This window comes from Phodopus roborovskii, unplaced genomic scaffold, assembly GCF_943737965.1.
Source record: "Phodopus roborovskii unplaced genomic scaffold, PHOROB, whole genome shotgun sequence".
In the NCBI taxonomy this organism is placed as follows: domain Eukaryota; kingdom Metazoa; phylum Chordata; class Mammalia; order Rodentia; family Cricetidae; genus Phodopus; species Phodopus roborovskii.
The window spans coordinates 18,711,552-18,728,189 of NW_026126549.1; the positions used below are offsets into that span (position 1 = coordinate 18,711,552).

At 38.9% G+C, this 16,638-nt stretch overlaps 1 protein-coding gene across 1 annotated transcript in view; it reads left to right on the forward strand.

The window, feature by feature from the left end:
* The window catches only part of Adamts19 (ADAM metallopeptidase with thrombospondin type 1 motif 19), a 178,977-nt gene extending 166,793 nt beyond the window's left edge, over positions 1 to 12,184 (forward strand). Inside the window, exons 22-23 of the mRNA XM_051201008.1 lie at positions 7,578 to 7,755; positions 11,291 to 12,184. Coding sequence (XP_051056965.1) covers positions 7,578 to 7,755; positions 11,291 to 11,442 — 330 coding nt within the window. The 3' untranslated portion in view covers positions 11,443 to 12,184. The remainder of the gene's footprint in view (positions 1 to 7,577; positions 7,756 to 11,290) is intronic.
* Positions 12,185 to 16,638: the final 4,454 nt, after the last annotated feature.

Below are 16,638 nucleotides of genomic sequence, written 5' to 3' on the forward strand. Positions count from 1 at the left end.
TGCAACCTGCGGTTGTCATCTACAAAAGTGTAGGCTACATTCATGTTTATCCTGGGACACATGTGGCCCACATTTTTGAACACACCGAGGTTTAAAATAAGAGAAAAGCTGTAAGGTTTGATAAATAACATACACTTTAAATTTCTTATTAAGTTTTTAAAAGTTAATGCATGATATTTTGATTATATGCATCCCCTCCCCATCTCTTCCCTGATCTAGCTCGTTATTCTATACCAACTCAGTTTTCTGTACTGTTTCATATTTTTAAAAACACACTGAGTCTAATTAGGGCTCCCAATTCTCTTGGGAATCTGGCCATCCACTGGAATGTGTTAGACCTATCAGGGCCACACCCTTAAAGAAAAATAAACCTCCACATCCCAGCAGCTATCAATTTCCAATAACTCCTCAGGTATAGGTGTGATTTCCTTCCTGAACCCCCAGGACCCCACTCCCCACCCCCACTATGCTGGGATTTTTCTGGCTTGAGCTTGTACATGCCATGTAAATTCTTGTGTGCAACTGGCCTAGTGTGTCTGGAAAACATTTTTTTTCTTAGTCACCTACCACCTCTGGCTCTGAGAGTCTTTCTGTCACCTCTTCCAAAATGGTCCCTGAGTCTTGAGGGAACGTGACATGGATGTCCTTTGGGGCTTATATTCTGTACACTGTCTGGGTTTGTACTAGTCACCATCTGCTTTTGAGAGGCACACTAATTATGCATATAATGAACATCATTTGGAATCTATTTGTTATTACGTCTCATTAAGAAAACAACAGTAAAAGATTCTCCTCCAGAAGCAATTAACTGTATAGCTCAGGTTCTTGGTCCTAATAAGTACCCTAGATTTGGATTCCATCTGTGGAGAGAACCTTAAAATCAATCAGAAAATGGTTGGTTATTCCTATGATATGTATGCCATTATTGTGACAGTGGGCATGGAAATTAATAAGGAGCCATGGGGAGTGGGAACTTCCAAGGATGATAAGTTTCACAAGCAGACTGTGAATAATGGAACAGAAAGATTTAAATGGGATGTGGCATAGGGCAGGGTAGAGATAATTTACCCTATCTATCCTATCCACCTGATAAAGACATGAAAAACTAATACTGCAGAACCTTCACAAAACATAAACAGATAGATATATTAAAAGGCGTTTAAATGGAGTAACTCTATAATGAGACAATAATCCACTAATGGGATAACAAATAAAGAACCATTGTCAGGAATAAGTTGCCTTTATTGGAATCATGGTAGCTAAGAGTTCCCACAGACCCTCAAATATTATGAGTTATTGCTGATATTCTTGGTAGCCTCAAGAACTTGATGGTAAGACTCTATTGCTGAAGACATCACACACTTGCTGCTAGAACATAGAGATATCATTCTGGTACTCACCTGAAAGCCTCATGCCTACATTCTAGTTTTCATAGTGTTGGAAGATGATATGCGTGCTACCAGTCTCAGCCAGCTGTGAACCCTGCGAGCTATGGTAATGACCACTCGGGCATCAGATATGTCTTATTTAAAAGGAAGATCAGTTATTGTTATACCAGATTGATTTGTCAGTATTTCTTCTTGTGGGCCTTATTTAACAAACTAATCATTTTCATACTCAAAGGTGATTCAGTATTCAGCAAATTTCTCTTATGTTTAATTTTTTGTATGCAAGCTGAGGTGTGAATTTAATTTACTTAGTGTTAGAAATCTTCACTGATATCTCAGGATAAGAAAATACTTATTCTCTTAGAAAAATCTAAAGTGACATTTTTTAAACATTCCTCCATTATGTCAAAGCATGGAGAACATTTTCTTATGTAACCTGTCATGTTAAAATTGCATCAAGACATTGGTGCTCCTTCTGTATGAAGAGAAGGGATTCCTAACATTGGTTTTCTATGTGCTTTACTATCTCTATCAAAAAAGCAAGTGTCCCGAGGCATTTTTCGAAGTTCTTTTCTCTTTAAACTTAACTTCTTACCTTTGCTCTAAAGATCACTATAGCAAAGCTAGGATAACATAATTGTGTTTCTTTTATATAATGAAAATGAAGGATTGAATCACGAGTTATTTTGTTGAAAAGGTCCTTTGGGGCAATATTAAAGTTTGGGAACCAGATCTGCACAATACACAATTCAAGGCTCTATTTTAGCAACAGCTTAGCATGATTGCCTTGCCAATGTAATCTCAATGGCAAGGTGTCTGGCATGGCTTGGATTTCCTTATTATTTTTTTAGTGTATTGGATTTGTTATTTTAACAAGTTTGCTTTGCTAGAAGTCAAAAGCGTTGCCATGTTTCAGTAATATTTTAAAGTTTTCATAATATTTGTGCAGATCAGCCTTAATATTAATTAGAAATAAAAATAGAATTATAAAGTTTTAAATTGACTTACAGTATAAAGAAACACCCCACCTTATGCTGCCACACTTCTTCCTGAACAATTTGACATATCATAACTCACGAATGTATGGAAAATAAATAATACATATTGCAGAAATAATCAGACAACATAAATGGAATGCATGTAATGGAAAGAAACAAATGTTTGGATTTCACAGGCTTGTGCTAATGGTTGGCCTGTCCTTGGGGAGGAAGGCTTTCTCCAGGGCTCTTCCCCATCCTCTCAGCCAAGTGGCAAATCCTACCACCCCAAACTCCTCTATTCTCTTTCAGGGTCTTCACTTTATCCACAGAACCCTTTATGTATGAAAACACCAGGCATTTGACTAGTTTCTTGCTTACCTTCACTGGCCATGAAAATGCAAGCTCCTAAGGGTGAAGGCCCCTTGCTGTCCTGTGTACTTCTACATCTGAGTGTCTGGAAGAGTACATGGTACATTGTCACCCTGAGGACATATTTACTGGATGAATTAATGAAATAAGCTTTATGATTATAAACTTATTGGAGCTTTGAGGAAATTAATTATGCATCTGTTTACATCGTATTAGACAATGCCTAGAGCTCACCAGGCATTCGTGAACCCATTTGTGTTTATTGTCTAATACCTAGTTAGGTTCATAACTTGTCTATAGTTAGGGTAACTATGTCCTCATTTACTCAAGCCTAAGAATTTCTATATTCTTAGAATAATTATAAATATTAACTTCTTATACATTGTGTAGTCACTGTACCTGAAGACAAATTGTGCCAATGAATCAGGCAAGGTGAAGGGCTGTGCCTCATGCTACATAATAGGTAATTTAACAAAAAATATCATTTCTGTGTTTAATAGTAAGATAGAAAGATGCCCTAGTTGGCTTTCTGTTGTTGTGATAAAACACCCTGGACAAAAGCAGCTTGGGACAAGAAGGTTTAATCTGACTTATTAGTCCTGATCAAGGACCATTATTGTGGGAAAGCCATGGCAAGAACTCAAAGCAAACCTGGATGCAGAAACTGAAGCAGAGACCATGGAGAAATACCGCTTACTTGCCTACTCTCCATGGATTGTGCAGCCTGCTATTTTATTTGTAATTATTGTACATCCCAGCCTCAGTTTCCCATCCCTCCTCTCCCAGTTCCTCCCAACCCTCTCTATACACCACCCAATCCACTCTTCCTCCATTTCTGTTTAGAAAAAGGCAGGTCTCCCATGAGTAGCAACAAAACATGGCATATCAAGTTGCAGTAAGACTAAACGCCTTCCCAAGTATTAAGACTGGGCAAGGAATAGGGTCCCAAAGCTAGGAAAAGAGTCGTAGACAGCCCTTGTTCCCACTGTTAGGAGTCCCACAACAGGACCAAGCTTCACAGCTGCAATATATACGTAGAGTGCTTGGGCCAGTCCAATGCAGGCTGCCTGGTTGTCAGTTCAGACTCTGTGAGCCCCTTTGAACACAGGTTAGTTGATTCTGTGCATTTTCTTGTAATGTCCTTGATCCCTCTGGCTCCTAGAATCCTTCCCCACCCCCCCACCCCCGCCCTTGCAGGATTCTCTGAGTTATGCCTAATGTTTGGCTGTGGATCTAGATCTGTCCCCATAAGTTACCGGATGAAGTCTCTCTGATGACAATTGGAGTAGGCACCAATCTATGTGATAGCAGAATACCATTAGGCATTACTATATCAGCATTTTTCCCTCCTAGGTCTCTGAATCATCCAGCCTATGGGTTCTGGTGCTCCAGGCAGGGTCAGGGGTGAGCTTAATCCACTGGCATGGGTTTTAGGCTAGACCAGTTATTGGTTGACCACTGCCTTTGTCTCTAGGCCACCTCTACCCCTGCATATCCCATAGACAGGGCAGACTGTGGGCCAAATGTTATGTGACTGGGTTGGTTTCCCACTCCCTCCACTTGAAGTCTTAGCTGGGTCATCCTTGTAGACCCCTGGAATATTCCCTTGCTCCGGGTTTTTACCTGAACCTGAAATCTTACCCCCTTTCTAGTAGTCTCTTTCAGTAGTCCCCCCTACACTCCCCGCCAAACCTGATCACTCATGTTCCCACTCCCACCTATCCTCAATCTACCCATGAAATCTTTTCTATTTCCCCTACTTAGGGAGATCCAGATATCCCCCCCCCATGAACCCTCCTTGTTACGTAGTCTATCTGGGTCTGTAGATTATAGCATAATTATTCTTTATTTTGCAGCTAATATCCACTTATGAGTGACTGTATACCATGTTTGTCTTTCTGGGTCTGGATGACCTCACTCGGAGTGATTTTTTTTTTCTAGTTCCATCCATTTGCCTCCAATTTTCCTGTTGCCCTCGTTGTTTTTAACAGCTGAGCAATACTCCACTATGTCAATGTGCCACATTTCCTTTATCCAATCCTCTGTTAAGGGACATGTAGGTTGTTTCCAGGTTTTGTCAGCCTCCTTTTTTTATGATCCTGGACCACCTGCAGTGGCACTGCCCACAATGAACTGGGCCCTCCTACATCAGTCATTAATCAGGAAAGAGCCTCCTAGCTATGCCCACAGACCCATCTGTTTGTTAGAAGTGATTCCCTAGTTGACATGCCTTCTTTCTGGTTAACTCAAGTTTGCAGGAGGCTGTCAAAAACTAACTGGTATGAGAGGTAAAATCATAATAATAATAATGAATAGAATAAGAAAGCATTGTGGGGGGTTGGAAAAATCTTTGTGTTTCACCTGGGAAGAGCAGAAGTGAATGTCTAGTAGCCAGTAATGCTTTGCTCTCCAAATTCTAGTCAATACACTTAAGTTCGTGTTCCAGTTCTAATACTTCTGACCTGGAACACTTAACTTACTCAAGTCTGTTTTTTTCTGATTGAGAATGTGGGTGTCATGGGAAACTTCACATAGTATCTCTAAAACGCCAGTGCCTTAACATACAGGACATGCTGGAGCTGTGTTGGCTAGTGTTAGGACTTCATGGTACAAGGCTTTCAGAAGGGTAATGCCACAGGAAACTGTGTCTTTGTAATATAGCTAGTTATTTAAGTATTAAACAATCAGCATAAAGTGGATGAACCTGCCTTGCTCCCACGGTATTTAGTAATCTGTTTTTAATTCCATTCATTAGTCAATGTGTTTTGTTGATAAAGGGCATTAAATACAAGATCTGCAGTATAAACACCCTATTTGTTTTATTTTCAGTATAAGATCCAGAACATAATGGGTTATCAACAAATGTTTATAAAATCCTTGTAATTGATGGGGCATTGAGAGACAGCCAAGCAATGGATAATTTTTAAGACTGTTTGACACGTTTTGCCGTAATGTTTCAGTTTTTATGGTGAATAATTAGTTAATGAAATGAATCTTCTACTTATATAGCTTCAGCACTTGAAAACTGCCAAACAGTAGTAGCATTAATAATAAATTGTATAGTAGTTTTACTTCCATAATAGATTAGAACTTAAACTGTTGCTGGGATCTACACTCATACCTTGCTTAACACAATAGGGAAATCAGTCCCAGATACATTAGTTGCTATGAGCAATATTAATATCAAAGTCTCTTAATTCCAATGCCAGAATTATTTTGGCTTTCTCTTTTAATGCCTGTCTGTTTTTAATAACAGTGATGTCATTGATTGAGAAAATACCAATTATTTAGTTTTGTCTTCCATAAGAAGTAAAAGAAAGTGTAGACTATTTCCTAGGATTGCAGCTGTCTCTCTTCAAGTATTTGTTCACTCTTTTCACATATGAGTGACAAAACTTTTACCAAATTGTATTTTATGAAGAAAATAAGTATTACTGCTAGGCTTTTTGTTTCATATTGTAGTTTTCTAGTGGGAATTAAATTCTAGAAGCATTAAATATGTAATTTAATACAGTTTATTTGGTTAGTTTGGATAGCAGACACAATACTGCTTACATAAATCACACAATTTCCATTATTCCTTGGGTACTATATTGTTATTCAAGTTGTGCTCAAATCATTACAAAATTGATTTTCATTAAAAACTGCAACTAAAGTATTTGTCATTCCAGAATCCCTGAAACTATCATTCAGCTAATTCTGTGTTGTCATGTATCTTTAGTTTTTGGGGTTTTGTTGTTGTTGTTGTTGTTAATAACATTGCTTTAGTTCACTCATGTCTTGTAGTCTTGTCAGTTGGAAGGATTAGGACTGATCAGTGATAAGATTTCCAGGCTTTGGGGGAAATGATTGAGGACCATCCAGGACATTCTCTGTTTCATCAAATGGGATCTTCCCACTATAGAGATATTCTCACCCTTTCGCTTTTTCAAATATCCCGATTGTCCTGAAACTCTACATAAATATTAGGAATAGAGATCATAATACCTTTCTACATATTTTTACCCTACAGATGTTTTGGTCATTCATTGCCTTTTTATAAAATATTAAAGGAGAAATCAGAATATGTAACATGCTTGTGTTATAAGCAGGAGTACTTGGTTTGAGCTCCATTTCCCACCACCCACAATAATCCCAGTGCTGGGTAGTGCAGACGAAAGGCTCACTTCGGCTACCCAGCCAATCAATATAGCCTAATGAGCAAACTCCAGCCAATAAGAGATCTTCTCTCAGAGGAGATGGATGGTGTTTCTGAGAATAACATCTGAGGCCCTCCTCTGGCTTAAACACACGTGCACACAAGAAAATAAATAATAAGTAGTCAAAAACGTGTACGTATCAGAAAAATCTCTGTACACAATTCTCAGTGACCCTATATAAGTGCATATATGCTTTAAATCATTAATATTACACAAATTGAATACACATAATTGGGAAAATATGGAAGCTTAAATTTTATTTTATTTTAAACGCATTTCTTTACTTATATCTGACTTCCATAACCTCTTTAATTTATTTGAAGTTCACCCCCATCCCCTCCCTTTACATTCTTATCCTGCCCTACCTCACTATTATCTCCCAATTTCATGTGTTGTTGCTTTTTAACCCACTGACTCCACTTAGTGCTGCCAAGTGTGCACGTATGTGTGGCATCTACATACATGGGTCAGGAGTAGCTCAACACATAGAAAAGGGTATGACAAAGAGATAACGCTTGGATAAACACAATCGTGTTCCCCTTACCCGTGATTTTCATATTTTAATATAACTATATTTTCTCAATTGAAATTCAGACAGGGAAAACAGCAAAATAACTTGTACATGATTTCTTCTTCCCTAGTGCTCCATTTCCTGTGGCAAAGGCATGCAGTCTCGTGTAATCCAGTGCATGCACAAGATCACAGGAAGACATGGGAACGAATGTTTTTCTTCAGAGAAACCTGCAGCATACAGGCCGTGCCACCTTCAGCCCTGTAATGACAAGATAAATGTAAATACGATAACATCACCCAGACTGGGTAAGCAGATCACAGAGTGGAGGCTTTCAGAGACAGAAATGCTTTTAGGCCATGTATTTCCTTAAAGCTTGGGAATTAGTAAACTGTGCTAGTTAACTTGGCTCTAAGTGAGTCTATTTAAATATACTTTAGTCCACACAATCAGAGATGGGTTTATAAATGCTTCATAAAGACTCCTTTCCTTCCATGAAGTATTTACTTAGAACTAAGTCAAGGAAATACTGATGCCACACCACCTGAGGTCTCCTTTTTAAAATCAGAACAGAATTTAAGCTTCCATCTAGTATCACAGCTATCAACTATGCTGATATCTGTGGGAAGTGGAAGTTTGGAATAAATTTTAAATTCCTCCATGGCCAACACCCTCCTTTTCACCCTGGTTGCAAATTATCTTTAGGATAGACAGTATAAAAACAGTTTGCTGTAAAAATAAGCATCTAAGTCTATACAACCAAACATGAGGTACTTTTCTTATCTTTGATGATAGAAGTATAAATTGACATAGGAAGTGACAAGTTTCTTGGCATTGTCATTCATACTTAGTTCTGGTTGATCTACTTCCTCCTCCCTCATCTCCTGGCCACTAATACCCACTGTACCCTTCATCCCCACAGCCACTGGTACCCACTGTACCCTTCATCTCTATGGCCACCGGTACCCACTGTGCCATCCATCCCCACAGCTACCAGTACCCACTGTACCCTCCATCCCCATGGCTACTGGTACCCCTGTACCCTTCATCTCTATGGCCACCGGTACCCACTGTGCCATCCATCCCCACAGCTGCCAGTACCCTCTACCCTCTATCCCCATGGCTACTGGTACCCACTGCACTCTTTGTCCCCTAGATTGCCTTTCCCACTGTCATATCACATGTGCTATAGTGCTTCCCTATCTGCTCCCTTAAAGCCACTCTTGTTCCCATTTCATGGGTCACTTTCCTGGCCTCTACCCACACTTAACTAACATGAAATATATACATACACATATACACATCCATATATAACAATTAGAAACTAGGACACACATGAGCAATAACATACAGTATTGGTTACTGGCAATAGTTTGTTATTTGTATTTTTATATTATGAAGTATTTTTGTAGTTAGTCTCAGTTCTTGTTATATCATCTAATTTATCATCAAGGAGAGTGTGCCTTTTAAATGCAGGATGCCTATGTTCACACAGAAACTCTTAATAACTGAATTGCCCTTTATATCTGTGACAATTGGTACTTTAAACAGCATGCTACTTGGCAACCAGAGGATTAATTTTTCATGCATATAACTTCCAGGAAAACAATTCAAATCATGTGACTATGGGAATAATTGCCTAATAAAATGGGATAATTTATCTTATATACTTTTATATTGTCAACACAAAATTCAATGAAATTGAAAAGTCTTTTTTTCATCGAAACACAAGACTTTTTGAGCCAAATAATTATTGTTTCTTTGAAATAATTAGTGAAAATAGAATACCATTAATCAGGACAGAAGTTAAACAGTTCAAGAACAGATGCCTCAGATGCATGCTTTCAATAAAACATGACCTTTCTTCTAACAATCACTTGGAATCTGTGAAGTATAATTTAGGAGAAAATCAGGGAATATAGGGAGGGTTTTGTTAAAATTATATCTTTCTACTTTTAGTCTTGAAGGGTATATATGTTAGTCTTCTGTTGCTGGAGTAAAATACCCTAACCAAAAGCAAGTTAGGGGAAGAAGGGGTTTTTATATCTCAGTCCATGTTGGCCAACAGAAGGCACGGCAGCAGACTGTAAGTCCAGTCCATAAAGGGCACACAGGAGCAGAGAGAGAGAAAGTGAGACCGGACTAGAAAACCTCAAAGCCCATTCTCAATATCTTATTTCCATCACCAAGGCTCCACGTGTTGTAGAACCTCCACACAACACCATCAACTGGAGACCAATACGTCCAAAGTAAATGAGTTGATGGAGGACGCTTCTCATTCAAACCATAACAAAAGTAAACCTTCCAACACAACACACCAGGAAAGAATAATAATGGACTGAATTTGAGCGCAAAAGGAAAGAAGTAGTGCTGCACAATGAATGTCACAAAACATGCTAGGACACACTTTACCTTGACAACATGAAGCCAGATCTTCAGTGCAGAATTGTCTAGACCGCATGTTAGGTCCTAACGCTGGTGATCTCAGTCACTTGTGAAAACCAGCATCTATGCTCAAAAGGCCAAGATTAACTCTGCACATAGTCTGCTTTCCTTCTTGCTATATGGGAAAACATAGCATACAGTAAACATGGGCACATTTTCACTTTGCTTTTTTTTTTAAGTTTCATTTACAGAAATAGTTATTACTATGCAGTCCTGTATTGGTCAATGTAAGTCACATGGGATGGTACATACCTCTTTTCTCTGAACTTGGGAGGACCAGGAGACAAAATGCTCAACAGTTCATGCCCGTCTTGAGTTACATAGTGAATTCCAGAACAATATGAGTTACAGAGTGATATTGCTTCCAAAAAAGAAAAAAGAAAAGAAAAAACAATTACTTGTTTGCATATACATACAGAGAAGAGAGAATAACATAATTTTTTCCTTTTAATCCTAACTATTGAAATCCATGAATAAAAAACTTAAATGAAATCCATAAAATTGTGGTATTGAGCTAGTGAAACTTCAGAGTTTACATATCAAGATCCTGTTTAAATAATAGATACAAGGTCTGGAGAGAAGGATCCATGGTCAGAGGAGTTATTAGAGATCTTGCAGGGGCCCTTGGTTTGGTTCCCAGCATCCATATGGTGACTCACAACTATCTGTACCTGCAGTTCCAGGGGATCTGATGCCCTCTTCTGACCATGACAGGGACCAGCTCATGGTACACATCCATATTTGCAGACAAAGCACACATGTCACACACACAAACACACACACACACACAGTAAGTCTTTAAAACATAAACAATACATAGATCTGCAATAGATATGCTAGTTATTCTCAGTCATCAGCTTGTTGAGATCCAGAATCACACAGGAGATGAGGCTCTTGGCATCTATGCTGGAAATTGTTTTGACTACACTAATTGAGGCGGGAAGACTTGCCCACTGCGGGTGGCACCAATCCCTAGGATGGAATCTTGAACTACATGAAAAGGAAAAAGTGAGCTGAACACAAACATCTGCCCCTCTGCTTCTTGGCCCTTGGCCTTGGGTGAACATTGCTTGTACTATATTTTATCACAGCAACATGGAATTAGCAACTAACACAAATGATTGATAAACACAACCAAAACTTAGATGCTCTACTGCCTATTGATTGTGAGCAATCTGTTCTCAGTAAGCTCCAACTGTCCCCAGCTAAGGGTGTTACTAATTCATCCTACTGTCATATTACAGGATGTTTGGGTCTTTGTCATTTATGTTCTGTCAGGTTAAAAAGAAAAAAAAAGTAATAAAGAAAGACTAACTCCATGAAAATGAGTAAAAGTTATTCCTACTGACGGTACTTATAAGCCTTCCCAGAGTGAATTCACCATGTTCTGTTTCACAGCTGCCCTGACCTTCAAGTGCCTGGGAGACCAGTGGCCAGTGTACTGCAGAGTGATACGGGAGAAGAATCTGTGCGAGGACATGCGGTGGTACCAGCGCTGCTGTGAGACGTGCAGGGACTTCTATGCCCAAAAGCTACAGCAGAAGAGTTGACCTCTGGTGGGCTGGCTGACTGGCTCATAGCTTTTTGCTGTTACATTATTTATACACACACACTAGCATGTTCTCCAGACCAAATATTATCAGATTTCATATAATTTAATCAAATTAATTTATTTGCCTGCCAGACATCTAATGTGGTGTTTGTGTTGGTTATTCAAACATTTTTTACTATGAAGCTTCATAAATAATTTTATATGAATTGAGTAAGTTGGGTCTAGTAAACTAATAAAAAAGAAATGATATTTGTTTTTCATTTAGGGCTGTCTGTAAGGTGCTATTTTATCTCCACCAATACCATTAAGTTACCCAGTGTGTACACTACCTTGGCATGATAGCTTAGCTATATATGCAGAAAATGACCTATTTTCTTGTGTCCTGCTGCAGAACCTGCCCATTTTCTGTAATCTGCAGGAGATGTGTAAACAGAACAAACCTCACTGTCTTGAACAAGTTTAAGAGAATGTATTATGAATGTAATTCAGATTTAGAAACAAGTATAGGAGACCTTCTACTGTAACGATACTTGTATATTAATAGTAGAAAAGTAGTCAAGACAGAGACTTTGATCATGTCCTTGAACATGCACTTGAACACGAGGATTGTGGCCATGAAACACTGTAATAATGGATGCTGAATCACCATTGCACTGTGGGTGTGGGTGTAGAGAAGCTGTGGTAGACATGACAGCATCCTATAAAAACCTGTATTATTTTGACACGCCATTAGATTGTAGCTTTTTAAAAATATTGCAAATAGAGAAAACACCGATCCACCTACATCCTTACACCCCTTAGAAGATTTCTTGAGGAGTATAGGACTTAGATTCACAAATCATATGAGCAAAGGTATTAAATATTTTTTCTTCTTCTTACTAGGATTAAGAAAAGGGAAGTGAGATTCAGATACTATTTTGACAATTTCACCATGTTTTTCCTTTGAAAAAATAAAAACGTTAACTCTCTGAAACATTCAAAAGACATCTTAATTTTTTTTCTTATAAGAAAAATATTGTACATGATTCACAAGATTTCTTAGATTTTTTTTCCAATAAAATATGTGAAACTTTCTTTGGGGAGAGTTCTTCACAGGACTGTCAACATCTCCACACTTGGCAAGAAGAGGCACAACTTGCCTCAGTTCTGAAGTATCTATTGCGGGAAGCATGTAGAGTGAGTCACAGGGAGACAGGGGGTCTCTCTTTTTTTGGTGCAAGACGAATGTGTGTTTACTTGAGTCCTAAAATGTTCAGGTCCGCTAAAACTGAGGTCCCCTTTCTTACAGTGCAACCCACTGCATATGGAAAGATTAGTCGACCCTCTCTACATTACTATTGATAACAAAAAAAAAAAAATGCAGCTCTTATTTTAAAGGGAATAAGAGATAGCATATTCTGGAGTCACATTTGAGTAGCCAAGGCCTGGGAATACAGATTAAGGTTACAATAAATTCCACAATCTAATGTGGAAGCAGTTTCACAAAGTTTTTAGTTTTACAAGAAAGTGGCAGGATTCAATATCAACTTATAGAAATGTGTAGACTGAGAAGTAGATCATGGGAACTGCCATTCATAATAACATATGTATGTATGTATGTATGTATGTATGTATGTATGTATGTATGTAAGTATATGAATAAACCCAACCAAGAGGGTAAAAATCCTCTACACTGAAAACTTGAAATGTCTAAGGAAAGAGATTGGAGAAGACACTAGAAGACAGGAAGACCTCGCACCCTCATGGATTGTCAGTCTACAGATTCATTGAAATCTCAATCAAAATCCCCATGGTATTCTTTACATTAATCATAAAATTCATATAAACCCTAAAGTCTGCATATAGCCTAGGTAACATTGTTCAAAAGGAACAATGCTTAAGAGGAGGGGAGAGGAGGACATGAGGGAGCAGGAAAATTGAGTCAGGAAAAGAACTGAGGAGAGCAACGAAAGAGATACCATAATAGAGAGAGACATTATAGGTATAAAGAGAAATCTGACACTAGGGAAATGTCCAGAGATTTACAAGGATGATCCCAACTAAGAATCTAAGCAATAATGGAGAAGCTACCTTAAATGCCCTTTCCAGATAATGAGATTGATGACTACCTTATATGCCATCCTAGAGCCCTCATCCAGTAGCTGATGGAAGCAGAGGCAGACACCTTCAGCTAAACACTAAGCCTAACTCCTGGAATCCAGTTGTAGAGAGAGAGGAGTAATGAGCAAAGGGGTCAAGACCAGGCTGGAGAAAACCACAGAAACAGCTGACCTGAATAAGTGTTAGGTCATGGTCCCCCCAGAATGATAGCTGGAAAACCAGCATAGAACCAACCCAGACCCCCGAATGTGAGTATTAGTTAGGAGGACTGGGCCGTCTATGGGGCTTCCGATAATAGATCAGTATTTATCCCTAGTATACGAATGAACTCTGGGAGCCCATTCCACATAGAAGGATACTCTCTCAGCCTAGACACATTGGGGGAGGGCCTAGGCCCTGCTCCAAATGATGACAGACTTTGATGATCTATGTGTACTAGCTAGGAAGTGCAGACGACCTAAATGTATTTCAACCGACAAATACATAATGGAAGTGGCAAATACATATATACTATGGAATACTTTTTAACCATAAAACAAAATTACAAAAAAACCCCAAAATCATGAAATTTGCAGGTAAATAGAGGGAACTAAAAAAAATGTACTGAATGAGATAACTTAGAAGGTAACCAGGATGACAAATCATATCTGCTCTCTTTACGTATAGAACCTTGATCTGAACCTTTAGATGTGGTATATAACCTACCATAATACCGTAACTGCAGGAGCCAGGAAGATAAAAATGAACGATGGGTGAGTAAGACTCTAGAGAGAGGAATAATAGAACACAGATGCTTTGAAAGGGGAAATGCGGGGAAAAAAAAACGGAGTTATTAGGTGGGGAAAGGGATGGAAAGGCAATACAGATGGAAAGAGAAGGAAGAGTGATAAATACCGCCAATGATGTTCAAAAACACCATGAAAATTATATTATTCTACATTTACTTAAAATTATGTTGTGTGTGTGTGTGTGTGTGTGTGTGTGTGTGTGTGTTAAATGAAGTAATGTCACCTACACTTGGGTTGATAATGCTTCCCCCAAAGCCATAGACTAACAAAAAGTCCCAGTGCCAGAGCCAGCGAGAGGTAGCCCAGCAGTTAAGCGCACTGGTGCTCTTGAAGAGGACTGAAGGTTGATTCTCAGCATCCATATGTAATTCATGATGGTCTGTAACCCCAGTTCTAGGGATCTGGCACTGCATTCTTGACCACTCCTTCCTGCCCCGCCCCAACAGGCACTGAATGCAGATGTAGCAATTACATGCACATAGGCAAAACACTTAGGACACATAAAATAAAAATAAGCAATTATAAAAAAAGAAGAAATGAGGGGCAGGCTTGGGAAATCGGCTTTTAAGTTATTGGCCTGTGAAGTACAGGAAACTCGCAAACAATTTAGGCTCCTACCATTATCATTGGTTGCTTTCCAAAAATCAAAGTTAATGCTCCATTGCTAAATTTACATATGTAAGACACTTATGACAACGGAGTGGAAGAATTGAGCTGGATCTGACCTAGAAGTCTCTTCCCTAGGGACTGGCTCTCATCACACTAGAAGGGAGAGCTGCCAAGGAAGAAAAGCAACCAATAGTTCTGCCCAGCTGTAATGCTTACAAAGCACAATGTCCCAAAAGGTGTAACAGTGACATTCGTATATCTTAGGGAGTAACCAACAGACTGTCTAATTGGAACGTACAGCCACACAAAAGGAGGACCTCCTGTCTGCTAGTGTAAACCAATTCCTTTACCGATGGCTGATGAGATGCAGTAGACCCTAAATGAGAACATACTATTGCCACTTTCCTAAAACAGCAAAATTTCTAAGTGCATTCTCAATACCCAGGTTTATGCCCACAGGTAAGCGTGGCTGACATACCTTATCAATGAAGTTTGTTTTTGTAGCAGATGAACATCATTACAAGTACCCTACCCATACCTGGTCAGAATACAGAGAACAACTGACCACAGGGTGACCAACCATCATTGATAATCTGCAAAACAACTCCGGTACCTAAGGTTCATTGATGATGATGGAGAGGGGTCTGAAAGATTGTAAGAGCCAGAGGACCAGGAAGTCTCCTGTAATACAGTGTCTTCTATATATTATAGAGAAGCCACACCCAAGAAATAATCAATCTGATGAGCTAAACAAGACCAGCACAGTGCCAGCCCTGGTTGCCATCCCAGTGGGGGTGGGAAAACATCACAGGGCCCCATCCCTAAAAGAAAAACTACAGATAATTACTGAATGCTGAGAGAGGGCAAAATTAGTCTTCTCTAGGAATGAGCCATTTCCTAATAAACTATCCAATCTCAAGAGATCAGACCTAAACACATGGACATAGGAGCAATAGTAAAAGGACTCAGCAGGCTTTATTTTTTAAAATTGTGTGTGTATAATAATAGTAATCATTAAAGACTGGAGGCCATGAATTTAAGAGGGGTTGGAAGAATTGGAAGGAGGAGAGGAAGTGTGGAGGGATGATACAGTACTCATATGGGGAATTTGTAAGAAATAAATTAAAAATAAGTTTTTCTCCAACAAATAAATTAATCCACTATTTTTAAAATTTAGCCTTACATGAGTTCTCAGAACTGGGGAAGCATGTAGTCAGATTCTTTGCCAGATTATAATCTGGATAGCATCTAGCCCAAGTTTTCTCTAGAATCTCATTCTTCTCCATACCCTCATGAGCTGGGTTTACACCCCTGTGCATTTTCTTCAACATTCTTGTTCCAGGCCCCCACCAGGATGGTCTATTACATTCTGCATACAGTATATAAGAGGTGAGCCTGAATTTCCAAACCCTCCCATCTTTCTCTGCAAACCAATTCCAAATGTCTAAGGTCAGTTGTAACACAGCAACAACCTAACTTTTGCTACCAATTTTCTATAAATTATTTATTCCATTGCTGCTGTGAAACACCAGAAACTCAACATCAAAGAAGAAAGGTCTTATTTTGGTTCAGTTTGAAGATATGGACATATCATAGCAGACAGGGTTTGATCAGAATGAAGCAAAGAGAGATAAATGATGGCGCTCAATTAATGTTCTTCTTTGAATTCACTCTAGGTCAAGACCGCATGGAATAGC